This window comes from Gopherus flavomarginatus, chromosome 22 (assembly GCF_025201925.1).
Source record: "Gopherus flavomarginatus isolate rGopFla2 chromosome 22, rGopFla2.mat.asm, whole genome shotgun sequence".
NCBI classification, from domain to species: Eukaryota; Metazoa; Chordata; order Testudines; family Testudinidae; genus Gopherus; species Gopherus flavomarginatus.
The window spans coordinates 10,460,708-10,475,977 of NC_066638.1; the positions used below are offsets into that span (position 1 = coordinate 10,460,708).

The following is a 15,270-nucleotide window of genomic DNA, read 5'->3' on the forward strand; positions in this document are numbered from 1 at the left end:
ATGTCCTCACTTCACCCTCCACTCCCTGCCTCTTCCCCCACGGTCACAGACCCAGAGCTACAGGTAATAAAGTGACTGGAATAAAAAGATATATTCATTAATAGTAAGAAATACTAGTCACCATTTTAGGGTGGGTCAAACTTTACTATGCCCCTTTGGAAAGGGGAAAGGAGAGAGAACACACTGTGCCTCAGTGAGATGTCATCCAACAACTATAATTTAAAAAAATAAAGAAAACCATCACTATATTTAATCACTTCCTGGAGAACGGATTAAAAATCCCAGCTGGATTCCAGGCTCTCACTTCAGGTCAATGGAGCATTTCAAGACTGAAAGCTCTCTACACTAGCTAACTGCTAAACACACCCAGACCACCTCTGCTTTAGAGATCTCTCCTAACTGAAAATGAATCAGGGAAGCAGGAATAAGATTTTGGCTCCTGGGTGTTCCAGGAGTGCAGCTATTTCACACATTGGTGTTAGCAGAAGGTTAGCCAGAGTCATTTGTCGACAAATATCTAACCTGAAGGTATGTGGCAAAGGGAGGTTGCGGGAAAGAGGTGGAGGACCAGGAGGAATTTGCTGCTTCTGATTCAAGAAGTGACTAACAATTGGGAGTTGGGGAGTCCCGCAGATAGATCAGCTCTGCTCCATAAGATGAGACTTTCAGAGCCACAGAAGCTTGCCATTCATTTAACTCACATTCCAGAAATAACTACTGTCCTTTACCCCACATGATCTCTTTGTTAACAAGAGCCATGATCCAAAACATAACCCTTCCCTGCTTCTGGGAACTCCCAGATACACAACCATGCAGGATGTATAAATACCGTGGGTGTAAACCCACTTATATCACCAACTTTTCTACCACCTCAGTGTTAAGGCTCTCCATTTCCAGCTCATTTCAAGGCCACTGAGCAGAGAGGAACAGTTATCAACAGGAACGGAACTGGTCCCACTGCATTTCTGCACCTTGCATTTCATTTTTCTTCTTCACCTATGTTGAGTCTGTCACCTAAAATGTGGGTATCAGCAGGTCCCTTGGGGCATCCAACAGGCAAAACTTGCACTGAGATGCAGACAGCAACATTTCCCTGTGGGTTCTTCAGTGGCACAATTGTCCCCTTACATCGTAATATCAACACTTACAGCTACTGTTTAACTAAGAAGCAATAATTCAAAGAGGTACAATTTAATTACTCTGTCTGACTCACCTAGTTCATGAACAGGAGAGGCCTCATTCCTACTTTTGTAGGGGTCTGTTACCATACACAGTGGTCTGCTGCCTTGTGTTTGCTGATCAGGCAATTGCTATCTTCTCTCCTTTATGATCTCTGTGAGGTCGCATAATGAGGAAATTCTGATACCCAAGTGAGACACTGCTTTCATCTGGCTATGCTCCTTCCATCTCCCCCGCCCCCCTGGGTCCTAAACCCTCCTAGCACAGGGACAGAATTTCCACACTACACTTGGTTTTAAGGTTCTGAAGTGACAAGATAGCACAGAGAGCAACTTCTACCATTAGCCAGAATGAAATGGAGAGAAAGCGGGAAGTAAAATAGTACAGATAGATACTTCCAGCTATCAAAGTGTCTTCCGATTAGAGAAACTGAAAAGATTAAAATTTAGAGGGGCTTAGAAATGGATTTCTTGACCTATCACTAAGCATCATTTACTTTTCACCACTGATATTGTTTTTTGCATTTCTCTCTGCCTGGAAAAAGAAAAGAGACTACTCAGTTTCACACTGTGCATTCTCCTGCTCTAGTATAGTGCTGCAATGGCAAACACGACAGGTGACCTAACAATGCCCTCTTAAAGCACCACATTCCTCCAAGCTGTAAAATTCACATTTAAGATTGAACACATTCCAAACACCCTGTCAAGCGACTGTATAGCTAACAGAAGAGCAGGTAAGTTTATACCCCACATGGATTACAATAACTACATGCAACGGGGAGTCAAGGAGGGAGTTTCAATCTAAATACATGATTAGACAGCACTTCAATCTATGCACAGGTTTCAGAGTAGTAGCCGCGTTAGTCTGTATCCGCAAAAAGAACAGGAGTCCTTGTGGCACCTTAGAGACTGACAAATTTATTTGAGCATAAGCTGGGCTGTAGCCCACGAAAGTTTAGGCTCAAATAAATTTGTTAGTCTCTAAGGTGCCACAAGTACTCCTAATCTATATACATAATCACGGAAATGTAGCTACCACGGTGGTAGAGAATACCATCAGCAGGCACAGCACCGACTGCTTAATGCAGGCAAGATCCTATTCTTATAAAAAGTGCCATGAAAACTTTGAACATATAGAGCAGACAGATCTTTGGTTTTTCATTTCTAAACTCGAGTGGTCTTCATGACTTGATTAATATAAGGCAACCCAACTCGTGTGTGTGTGTGTGTGTGTGTGTGTGTGTGTGTGTGTGTGTGTGTGTGTGTGTGTGTGTGTGTGTGTGTGTGTGTGTGTGTGTGTGTGTGTGTGTGTGTGTGTGTGTGTGTGTGTGTGTGTGTGTGTGTGTGTGTGTGTGTCCCCATTCCGTCACCAATAAGCAACATAGTAGAAAGTTTCCTTCTCTGAGCCACGGCCACAATACTGTAAGATGTAGGAAAATGCAGATCTCACTCTTCTACTGTGAGTCTTTAGTATCACCCATGTTTATATCCCCTACTAACTGTTAGTCTACAATTGAGGAGGGTATAGGGGAAGAGAGGGAAACTACTATATTATTCTTTACAATCTTTCAGCCGAAAAGGGATGGAAAACTTGGTCTGAGCACAGGACTGGGAGCCAGGAACTGCTGAACATTAAAATTTTGTCTCTGCCGCTTAAGCCCTGTGTGGTTTTGATTAAGTCTCTTAACTTTTTGGTGTCTCAGTTTGCCCTCTGTACATCATTATGAAACTGTAAAAAAATTATTTATGAGCCGCACCAGGGTGCTATCTGGATTAATACCTTTGTAAATTGTTTTGAATATTACAAGCTAATTGCCAGGTATGATCAGTTTAAAAAACCAACATGTACCTGTCTCAAGCAGCCTCCTTCAGGGCAGACTCAGATCATTAGATGCCATTCTAGCAGAGATAGGTGTGTTTACACCAGCAGTTAACTAGCCTCATAATTGTCTCTCACTATCTAAAGATGCAAACAGCAACTAGAAGCAGAATTACTCAGGGCTTGTCTACATCAGAAAGTTGCAGCGCTGGTGAGGGAGTTACAGCGCTGCAACTTAGGAGGTGTACACATCTGCAGGGCACCACCAGCGCTGCAACTCCCTGTTTGCAGCGCTGGCCGTACTCCCGTTTTGTCTCGGGTGTAGAGGATCCAGCGCTGGTGATCCAGCGCTGGTAATCAAGTATAGTCACTTACCAGCGCTTTTCTTGACCTCCGTGGAATAAGCAGGTATCCCAGCATACCTGAGGAAGCCTCTGGTAATCAAGCTGGTCTCCTTCCCCGGCTTGCTCTCGCGTTCCCCGAACCCCGAGCAAGCAGGTCTCCTTCCCTGCGGTTTGCTGGGTGGTTCCGGGAAGGCGAGAGCAAACCGGGGAAGGAGACCAGCTTCGCCGCGGTTTGCTCTCGCGTTCCGCGAACCACCCTGCAAACCGCAGGGAAGGAGACCTGCTTGTTCGCGGAACGCGAGAGCAAACCGCGGCGAAGCTGGTCTCCTTCCCCGGTTTGCTCTCGCGTTCGCCGAACCCCCGAGCAAGCAGGTCTCCTTCCCTGCGGTTTGCAGGGTGGTTCGCGGAACGCGAGAGCAAACCGCGGCGAAGCTGGTCTCCTTCCCCGGTTTGCTCTCGCGTTCGCCGAACCCCCGAGCAAGCAGGTCTCCTTCCCTGCGGTTTGCAGGGTGGTTCGCGGAACGCGAGAGCAAACCGCGGCGAAGCTGGTCTCCTTCCCCGGTTTGCTCTCGCCTTCCCCAAAACCCCTTGAAGCCGCCCAACAGCGCTGCAGTGTGGCCACATCTAACACCACTTGCAGCGCTGGTTGCTGTAAGTGTGGCCACTCTGCAGCGCTGGCCCTATACAGCTGTACTAATACAGCTGTAACAACCAGCGCTGCAAAATTTTAGATGTAGACATGGCCTCAGGGTTCGCCCAGGGAAGTAATGGACACACTGTTGCTTGGGATGTTTAAAACGTGAGTGGGTAAAGCACTGGACAATCAATTGTAGACAGCAATCACACAAGGACGGAGGAATATAGCAAAGGAAGGATATAGTAAAGGACCTAGTAGAGACAAGGAAAGATGTAACTTCTGTGGTTTGCTACAGCCTTTGTGGAGCTACATTCTTCTGCTGGACCACATCGGCTTTTCCCCAGTCCCAAGCCTATGAACACTCCTGTTAATACAGTTTGGGCAAAGCTTTCAGGAGCTCACAACGGGACGTTGGCAGTGTTTCATCATGCAGGGCAGAGAGACAGAATTTGTTCACTGGAAGAGAGTGCGCAAGAAGTGACCTCCTTTCCTCCACCCCATCCCAAGCAGATACTTGTTCTGCTTCCAGGTAGGTCACAGAAGGAAACAGAGAACAGAGTGATTTTAACAGAAACATGTGACAGCATCTGCAACAAGGAACCTATTCACGGCTCTTCTTGTCCCTCATCCTTTGCAGCACTGTTACATTTTATTTTATTTACTCCACTTCAGCGGAGTTCGTAGCAAACTCAGAAGTACAGGGTGAAACTAAGGGGCGGAGAAGTGTTTCTGTAAAGAAAGAGCTGATAATTAAAAACAAACAAACAAACAAAAAAACCTCACACCTCTCTCCCCTCCCAAGGATGAATGGACAGGCGGTTGGCTCTCCAAGGAGTGGATACTCCTCACTGTGAGAATGCACTAAGGTCCCATTCAATACATGGAGAACTCATACCACAAGAAGGAGCTCCATTCGTTCACTGCAATAAATGCTGATTTGTCTTTCACTTGAGACATGGCCTTGGTCATGGTGGTGAAGGATGAGACTTGGCAATAGTGGGCCCCCACATCTTGTCTGCTCTACAAAGAGGTTATTTTCTTCTGCTGCTGATGTCCTGGATCAGGTGAAGATTCTCTCTGGTTCCTTTAAAGAGATCTTGAATTTGGCCTGCACTCAACTATGGAGGTCCTGATCTCATTGTCACCCAGAAAAATATAGCTAATACGCAGCAGGATCCAGATGCTGGACTGCATTCATACAAAGAGGGAACCTAACAGCTGGACTTCTGCCTAGGAAGTACCAGGTCCGAGTCACACTACACAGAAGATCCCTCCTGATGGGAAGAGATGAGATGCATTTAAAACAGGAAGGGAGCTCCTTCTATTACAAGCCTCCTGAAAGATACAGGAGCACTATATTTCCATTGCTTCTTGTTCCACGGTTTTCTCCTGAGGCTGCACATACTTCTCCTGGACTGCAAGTGTGCTGATCATCCAGGAATCAAGGAAAACAAGGCAGCAAGAAAGGCTGGTGTTCAACGCACCCTGAGACAGAGGACCTCTAACCTTCTCATCTGACAATAGACTCCAACATTAGCCTGAAAGCTAACACGGGAACTAGTAGCAATTGGTAAGAAGATGCAACATTCAAATACATTTGTAGCTCCAAACAAAGTGGCATTAATTCAAATTAATTAATGTACACTCTGTGGAAGGAACAAGCCCAGTGAGCATGTATTACAGAGCTGTAGTCAATGACAGCCCATCAATTAAGATCCCAATTAGTGCCAAATGTGGTTGTGCTGGGTTTGACATGGACACTTGTCCAATAGGATTGGAGTCGAGACCTAACAACTTGTTGTAACACGTGCCATTAAACAGCATCAGATAACGGTACTACTAACTTGGCCTGAATTCAGACCTTGAGATGACAGGCCTATACGAAATCCCCAGAGCCACAAATCTGAGTTCAAGACTCCATACAAGAGAGAAGAGCAGTTGAAAGGATACGATGTGAAGTGGAAATCAGCTCCCACTGCTGCAGACATCAGGGCTTCAAGGCTTCTCTGCTCCACGTCTCCGAAGGAGTAGCCATTGGCTTTGTCCACTGCCTGCATCACCCGTCGCATACTCTCCTTGTCCTGGGAAGAGTGACACATGGTGGGGGTGAAAATGAGAAGCAGCAGATTTAACAGAGCATTAAGAAGAAAAAACAGCCAAGCAGCCTGAGCTAGCAGGGGTTGGTGCAATGCCATAGCCGGACGCTCAGCCTAGGGAGAGAAGAGGGAAAGCCTCAGAATTCTCCCTGGAAAGTGATTTCTTTCTTATGAAGAAATGAGATCTGTGTGCAGCTCCCAACATCAGCGAATGAGAGATTCAGGGTTTCTGAGGGGGAGAGAGAGAGAGATGGGGGAGATTGCAGCAGCTGTGTTGTCTATTCTTTCACTTGAGGAACAGCATACGAGGGTTCAGAATTCCAGCCCTTGAGTACTGGCTCGACTCACATAAGAGCCAAAATGCCAATATGAACTAACGAACTGTTATTTTAATAGCCTCCAAATGCATAGCAGATGTTTCACAGAAAAAACATAACAGACAGATCCCTGCAGCAAAGGGCTTACAATATCACGGATGGACTTGGCCATCTTTTACGAGAACCTGGCCTAAATAAGGCAGTTGCTCTGGACCTACGTTGAAATAAAATCTCCATTTCCCCTGAAGACTTCAGTGATCTATGGGAAGCGATATAGTGGCTAGAGCAGAGCACTATATGTCAGCAACTCCTGAATTCCAGTCAGAATGATGACTCCCTCCTGCGCAAGTAATCTAACCTTGCCTCAGCATCCCGACCTCTAAAATGCACTGAATGACCCTTACCCTGACCTACATCACAGAGCCTGAGGATTAATGTGTGAGGATTAATGGGCGGAAAACACTTTAAAGAAAGTAACGTGCTGTATCATAGACATCAGAGGGGAAAAAAGACGTGCCAATCTTGGGACCTGAAGAACTGTCTCCCTTCCAGTACAAAACTATTCTCTATAATTAGGGATTTGTTCAGGCTAGTTTTAAAAGTCCAAGTAATGAGGCTTCCACCACTGTTACAGGAAGCATCCTACACAGCCTTCCACACCCCAGTCAGGAGGGTTTTGCTGCAAAGCAGTGCGATCTGGAGGAATGAGTACAGGATTGAGGGTCAAGAGGTCCCGAGATGCAGACTGGGCTTTGCCACTGACTTGCTGTGTGGCACTGGGCAAGGTACTTCCCCTCTCCAGGTCCAACCCTATGCGCCCAAATAAGTCAATGGGAGTTTTTCCATGGACTTCAATGAGAGTTGGATTAGGTCCTCAGTGCTTCAGTTTCTCAGTCTGTCCATAAGATAGGAATAACGATACCTACAAATTTAACCTATAAGTGGTGCTGGGTGATATCAATGCCTGCAAAGTGCTTTCAACAGGTTGTGATGAACTAGGAGTGTTCTTAATGTTTTCTATAAATACTGTGTTGGTGCCTCAGTGTCCCCATGGCAGTTCTTAAGTATCTGGCAGAGCAAAGGGCCAGTGCACCTAAATGCCTGATCCTCTGTCTCCTGGCAACTGATGGCCTGGGCCCCTCCTCTGCAAAGGTGCCAGCTGAAGGTGTTGGAGACAAAGGGATCAGGTGACCTCCTGGCCCGGGAAAGGAGCCGAGCAGAGAGGAGGGGCTGGAGGGGGTTTCAGTCTGGAGCTGGCTGAGGGCAGATGTGGGGGTCTGGCTCACTGCCCCTCAGAATGGACCCAGCTGAGGGGTCCGGTTCTCTGTATCTACAAGCTCTGTTTTAGACCCTGTTCCTGTCATCAAATAAACCTCTGTTTTACTGGCTGGCTGAGAGTCACGTCTGACTGCAAAGTGGGGGTGCAGGACCCTGTGGCTTCCCCAGGACCCCGCCTGGGTGGGCTCGCTGTGGGAAGCGCACGGAGGGGCAGAGGATGCTGAATGCTCCAAGGAGAGACCCAGGAGGTGAAGCCGTGTGAGCTTCTTGCCCTGAACAAGTCTGCTCCAAGGGAGAGGAGGCTCCCCAAAGTCCTGACTGGCTTGGTGGGGAGCAGTTCCAGAGCGTCGCCCGGTGACTTCGTGACACAGGTGAAATGCTATATAAATAATTCCTCTCCCTCCTGCTCCCTTCAAATATTTGTATCTTCCCCTATTGTCACTTAAACAACTCTAGTACAAAAGATTAACTCCTTTTAATCCTTCTTTCTAAAATTATTCCTCCTGTCTAATTATTTTTGTTGGTCTTCGCTTGCTGCAAATTTATCTGCATATGTCAGGTGACGCAGTGCTCAGCAAAGAATGCGTAACTTCAGATATAGTTACAAGACAACTGTGTAGAGCGGGAATCCTTAATTCCCTGCTCCATGATGCAATGAAAATCTAAACTGCATTAGGTTTATTTTTGCTGCCACATTGCATTTATAAATTGAGGCCTGATTTGCTCTCCATTCTCACCCCTGTGTGTCTCTCAGTATCACGGCCTCCTGGCTTTCTCCATACTACTGAGTATCTGATATTTTGGATTCCCTCCCCACCCTGATATATTAGCTATATTTTTCTAGGAGGAGACTAATTTTTTTATTTTCTGCTCAAGTTTTCACTCTCTGTACCTCCCTTCTGTATTTCTCTGTCCTGACCAGGGTTTGCAATTCCTTTATGTTTAGTACCATTTGAGCTTCATTAGTCTCCCAAAGCCCTCTTCTAGACCTTTATCAAAGGCACTAAATAAATGTGGACTTAATAGCTATACCTGCATGGGTAATACAGGGTTGTTTTTTTTTAATATGAGAGCCATATAAATATGCTTATTCAAGGCTACAGAACTCAAGCAGTGAAATTACTGTTCTACTTGACATAGCCAAAGCCTGGAAAAAAACAACACAGGCAGTGACGTGAGATTTTATTGTCACTGTGCTCACTGGGAGAATGGGGCTCCCTTTAGAAGCCCACAAACTTAATCTAGGCAGTTAATGAATCAGAAAGCTACCTGCAAAACATTCCTTGTCATTTCCAACCCACCCACACCTCAAGCTGGGTTACCTGGACATTGAGTGGAACAAAGGAGACCAGGCTGTAGTCCTCAATCACCTCCACCAACTTCTCATTAAGGCGACGGTAGTTCTTGAAGAATGGATCAGTGGCTAAATGGTCTACTAGGTAAGAGAGATCCAGAACCTCAGTGTAATAATCCAGGTTGAAGGCTGCAAGGAAAGACAAGAGAAGCAACTTCAGGACCAGCTTCCAGAGTCTGCATTTTTCCTATGGGTTTGGAGGTGGGGGGTCCTGGCCCACCCCTTTCTTTGCCATCTGAACATGCTCTGTGACCACATTAACTCTTCTGTGTGGTTAGTAGGGCAAGCTCCCCCTTCAAAGGCTCCAATGCCACCCTACCATCAAAGGAGAATACGCAACAAAGCCTGGTAAACAGCATGTCTCTGCCCCCATAGAGGGTTGAGTCACTCAGCTCCCCAGCAATCCCACTGGCTCAAGAGGCTCCAGCACTGAGAGTTTCCCCAACAGCTACAATAGGACTATTTTGTGTAGCGTCTCACACAAACTATATCCCAGTTTGCTTTTAGAGTCAAATACAAAGTGACATGGAGCAGGGAAGGAATGAGATGAGAAGATGCAGCTTCAGAGATTTAAAGCGAGATGGAGAGATGGAGCGAGGCTGTTCCAGATGGCAGGGGCTGGAAAGGGGAGAGCAGATGAATCTAATCACATCTAGAATGATGGCAGGTGCCACTACCTCCACACTCCTTAGCAAATAAGTTACTGCAACAGGGACTCCTTCAGATTCGCACCCACCCGCCAATGTACAATGAACACCCCTACCTTACACATCACCGCTGAATTTGGCCCACTGAGTTTAAGTTGGTTTAAAATATATGTTAAAGGTGCAAGCTACACCAGCTTAGACTCACTTCAGCTCACTGAATTTGGCCCCGAGAGTGGCGAGGCTGTGTGAAATGGCAGAGAGAGGAAGCTGACGATTGGATGGAACAGAAAAGGCAGATGAAAGCACAGACAGGTCTAGGGTGCTGCCAGTGAATGGAGCCTATGGCCACTTCAGGATCTCCTTTTTCTTAACAAATAGCTTTGAAAGCGCTTATGAGAGTACTCATGCACACGGCTAACTGCACAAGCCAGAATATTTCACCAAGAACTCAGGGAGATGTTAGACACTTTTCCTCTTCATCATCCCCAAGTTGCTGATTATCACGTTAGTTTCTCTCTGATAAGAGTCAGCTTCACAACATTTCCCTTATACCTTCTGCTCCTTTTCAGGGTCCACTCCTTTTCCTTCCACCCAGACCCCCTTCCCAAAGGCTCTTACCCAGCTTGCCATACTGTTCTATCAGGTCCATCTTAGAGAGGACGTTGACATGGGGCAATTCCACATGCAGCATGGTTGAGAGGGAGGTGCAAAGAACTGAAATGAACTTTCCAGGGTCTGTGCAGTAGTGAGAATCCACCAAATGAACTGCAGCCAACTGCAAAATAGAAACGAGAGAGAAATAGTGAAAAATCAGAGGCAGGGCAATGCAAATATGCAGAAGTCACTAAGGCAAATCTGTGACACAGGAGAAAGATAAAGGCATCCAGCCCCCAGCGGTTCTAATCAGAAAAACACATCAGTCAACTTCTCCCTAGATGTTTCATATACTTATTTATATACTTCTGATCACTAAGCATGATCCACTATATAGTATATTGACCAAACAAAGAGTCAGGAGACCTGGATTGTTTTCCCACCTTTGTCACCGATTTGCTGAATGCCCTTGTGAAAATCATTTTGCTATGACTCAGTTTCCTCATCTGTACAATGGGGATAATAATATTGACCCACTTTTATAAAACACTTTGATATCTATGGATGAAAAAATGTTATAGACGAGCCAAACTTTCACCAACAAGAGAGACTATTAAAGTTGCAACTCTTCTTCCACTTCAGCCTCCTCTATTCACTCACTTGCTTAGAATTGCTTTCCTTTGGGGATGAAACTTTCCATGCTTGGTCTCAGCCCAAAGGTGATGGAAGTCCGTGTTAAATCCAGTTTTGAGTTACTGGACTATATACAATTTTTCCGCCTTTCCCATAGAAATATTCACCCCCAAATAACTCAATAACAGAGTGCTATTAGAACATCAGTGTGGTTCGTAAAATTGTTAATAAATTTATAAATCATTAATCATAAATTTATAAATCATAAATTTATAAATCATTAATCATACATATGAAAGAGATTGGTTTAGGATTTTAGTTATGTTACTACTTGTCATACTATGAAACTGCACAAATGTACAGCTCCGTATTACAGAGTTCAACTGTGTCAAAAGCTATATTTTTTCCTGTATTTATAGAGTACTGAAGCTTGCAGAACTGAACAAGAACTCAACTACGCAACTCTATAGTGATTTTTCTTTTTTTCAAAAAGAATAAAAATTAAATACATTCACATTTATTTATTCGAGCACACACACAAATGCAAAAGTTAAGATTCTAAATAAGGTTCTCAGGTAAAATTACCTTAGCTTCCTTGATTATCCTGTATACATTAATGATCTAGCCAGTAATCCAAAGTATGATATATATATAATGTGAGCAAGTTAGTTGTATTATGGAAACCTTCACTTGTGCATTTGCTGGCTTATGTGTTTCAATGTGCAAGAATGCTGTATTAATGTAAATGTTTGCAAACACATTAAAATACAATTTGCACAATTTATGTTAACTGAATGAGATCTGAGTTACACATCTTGAAAGACCATTTGAATTTCTTGGGCTAGAATCCTACAGGTCCCTAATAATCTGGCATACATTCCTCCCTATCCCAAGCTACAATGTTCACTGGGTTAAAATGTGTAAACTTTGCTCTACTCTCGTTGTCTTTCTACAAAGGACTGGGAGGGAAGAACTCTGGATTCTATTCTTTTGACCTGCTGGGTGGCCTTGGGCAAGTCCTCTTTGTGCCTTGTTCCCCATAGAATACTTCCCTACCTTTGTAAAATGCCTTGATATACTTGGCTGAATGGACCAATACACAGCAAAGGCATATAATTAATTATTACAGTTCACAGATTCATAAGGCCTGTCTGCAAGACATAACACTTTTAAACATGATTCAGCAAACATGCGAGAGCTACAGGTTCTGCACCATCTTATTATTATACATAAAACCGAAAACATACCCTGAAGTTCCACTTAGCTAACTGTGCAAAGACATTTTTCAATGCGCCATGGTGGGTGCAGAGTTCTACCTGCCCTGGGCAGTCAAACAAAAAGTAATGACCCTTGAGTTTAGCCAGCTTTTCCTGCAGCCAGTCAAAATTGGTTTCCAGGTACTCCATGCAATAGATCAAACCACCATTGGGCCCCAGCTTCAGATTATCCATCACATCAGCCAGGGTGATCAGCTCTGAGATGTCCACAGCACACTGATAGGGAGTCCCTTCATTGGCTGGGTCCAAATTCACCACAGCCACCTTCCGCCCAATCCTGGACATGAATTCCTGCATGCCAAAGCAGTAAGTGGTCTTCCCCGAGCCAGGTGGCCCAATCACTGCCTGGCCAAAAGCCAGGGAGGACATATGGTTTTCTGACATTTCAGCTCATTTCTTTCTCATCCTAGAAAGAGAAAGGAAAAGGTTAAGACGGTGCCTTTTATTCATTTTTATATCATGCGTTGAAAACTGAAGTTGCCAAGTAATTCTCAGACCTGGGGGGGCCTATCATGTGAAACCCCGCTTCCACTTCCTGAGCGAGATGGAGGGACCATGCCAAGACAGGGGAGTAAACCTAATTTTATCCTTCCTGTCTGGACCGTCTCCAGTCCCTTCCAGGCAGTGGAGTAGACAATATCTCAGCCTGTCCACAGGCCCAAACCAGCTGCAGAAAATAACCACAACACACAGGGCTACGCCGCTAAGGGGAGATTCAGATTCTTGCTGACAAGATGTTGAGTGCCTTTGAAGTTCTTTCAGCCTGTCTAGGGCTGTTACTTTCAGACACACCCATTACGGTCACCCTTGCAATACGACAGGGATTCCTGCACCTGGATATTCAGAGGAAATTATTTTTCCACTGGATAAAGATGGCTTTTGGTTGACGTTAAAATTCACTGGTCAATCTCATTTTGGGACACACAGTCAAGTCAGCGTAGAGGGTTCTCAAGCTAGTAAAAATACACTGCTACCTCGATATAATGCCACCCAATATAACACAAATTTGGATATAAGGCGGTAAAGCAGCGCTCCAGAGGGGCGAGGCTATGCACTCGGGTAGATCAAAGCAAGTTCAATATAACACGGTTTCACCTATAATGCGGTAAGATTTTTTGGCTCCCAAGGACAGCGTTATATCAAGGTAGAGGTGTATTAATATAAAACCCAAGAGAAAAATCCCTGGGCAGCAAGCTTAGAAACAACAGGAAGCACATTTATTTAAGGCCCTGGAGCCTGTAACATTACAGCCAGGCCCAGCTTTCTCTGGTCACTGATGGGAGCATGGCTGGGAAGGAGGTCTGGGGGACAACGGAGAGGGATGAGAGACAGGGGTGGTGAGGCCAGGAGGAAGCAGGTGGGTTAGGGAGGTTTGGCCCCTGGGGAGGGAACCTGAGGGAGGTTAGACCACTGAGGGAAGAGAGTGAGGGACATTATGGGAGATCTGGAGAGGCTTAGAGAGAAGAGGGTCTGGGGAAGGCAGGACAGGGGGTTGGATGGCCGAAAGGAGCAGATGCCCAGTGGTCCAATAGGGTTAAAACCAGTGCATAAAGTAGTCTGAAAAAAGTGTGTGTGTGTGGGGGGAGGGTGTCTCTCATAACCCCTGGCCAAGCAAATCTTCATTCATTTGAAACAGACAATTCTCCATCTTTGACATGATCACATGCAATGTTCACCACATTAAGCTATTTATCCCTATTTATTGTTACTGTTTGTGAATGAAACAACTAAGCCTCCTACACATTATTCAAATTAAATATACCCTGTGAACGTGGGGTCTGGGGGTACAGTGGGGTTGAGGGATCTCTGGGGGTTCAGTGGCCACCAGTGGGGTGGGGGTTTCTCTGGGATTGGGGGGGTTCAGTGGGGTTGGGGGGTCTCTGGGGGTTCAGTGGGGTTGGGGGGTGCAGTGGCCACCAGTGGGGTGGGGGTCTCTGTGGGATTGGGGGGCTTCAGTGGGGTTGGGGGGTCTCTCTGGATCGGGGGGGTGCACTGGGGTTGGGGGGTCTCTGCGGTTGCGGGGTTCAGTGGGGTTGGGGGGTCTCTCTGGATCGGGGGGGTGCAGTGGGGTTGGGGGGTGCAGTGGGATTGGGGGGTCTCTCTGCAGTTGGGGGGTGCAGTGGGGTTGGGGGGTCTATGGGGGTTCAGTGGGGTTGGGGGGTGCAGTGGCCACCAGTGGGGTGGGGGTCTCTGTGGGATTGGGGGGGTTCAGTGGGGTTGGGGGGTCTCTCTGGATCGGGGGGGTGCACTGGGGTTGGGGGGTCTCTGCGGTTGCGGGGTTCAGTGGGGTTGGGGGGTCTCTCTGGATCGGGGGGGTGCAGTGGGGTTGGGGGGTGCAGTGGGATTGGGGGGTCTCTCTGCAGTTGGGGGGTGCAGTGGGGTTGGGGGGTCTATGGGGGTGCAGTGGGGTTGGGGGGGTGCAGTGGGGTTGGGGGGGTGCAGTGGCCGCCAGTGGGGTGGGGGGTCGCTGAGGGGCCCGTCCCGGGGAAGTTGCCTGCCCGCCCCCAGCTCCCGCCCTATCCCTGAGGCAAGGGGGGGGGGCAGCGCTGCCCCCGCCCCGCCAGGCCCCGTGCGAGCAACAGGCGAGCGGAGCCCGCGACCCCCCGCCCCGAGCAGCCTCACCTCCGCGGCTCCGCCCGGCCCCTCCCCCCACTTCCGGCCCGTGTCCCAGCTACTCGGGCCCGGCTGGCTGCGCGGAAGCGAGCGGGAAGGTTCCGGGACCCGCAGTTTTAGAGCCACGTCCTCGTTATAATAACGTAATGAATATTCATGAGGCGCTGCCCTCCCCCGCCCGGCAGGGCTGAGCTAGGAGACTAGCGCCCCCTGGCGGCCACTGCAGGCAAAGGAAGCAAATAGGGCAGTGGTTCTGTTTGGGACTGGTGACCCCTTTCACACAGCAAGCCTTTGAGTGCGACTTCCCTGATAAGTGAAACACTTTCTAACACATTTAACCCCATTAGACATGTGGAGGCAAAGTGGGGCTTGGGGTGGAGGTTGACAGCTCATGGCCCCCCATGTAATAGCCTCATGACCCCTTGAGGGGCCCCAACTCCCTATGTTTGAGAACCCTGAGATAGGGAAATCCCAGGGAGTCTG

At 47.1% G+C, this 15,270-nt stretch overlaps 1 protein-coding gene across 2 annotated transcripts; it reads right to left on the reverse strand.

Annotated features, from left to right (window-relative positions):
* Window positions 1–4,090: 4,090 nt before the first annotated feature.
* GPN2 (GPN-loop GTPase 2) lies at window positions 4,091–14,849 on the reverse strand. 2 transcript variants are annotated; one of them, XR_007770839.1, is made up of 7 exons: window positions 14,797–14,849; window positions 12,145–12,580; window positions 10,289–10,445; window positions 8,992–9,152; window positions 5,929–6,059; window positions 5,239–5,404; window positions 4,091–5,208 (listed from the first exon to the last, which is right to left on the reverse strand). XR_007770839.1 is itself a non-coding variant. In XM_050932065.1 (6 exons), the coding sequence occupies exons 2-6, from the start codon at window positions 12,556–12,558 to the stop codon at window positions 5,332–5,334; spliced, it is 936 nt and encodes a 311-aa protein (XP_050788022.1). In that variant the 5' UTR covers window positions 12,559–12,580; window positions 14,797–14,849; the 3' UTR covers window positions 4,091–5,331. The 2 variants fall into 2 exon arrangements, 1 of the variants encoding a protein (XP_050788022.1); XM_050932065.1 differs by having other exon boundaries at window positions 4,091–5,404.
* Window positions 14,850–15,270: the final 421 nt, after the last annotated feature.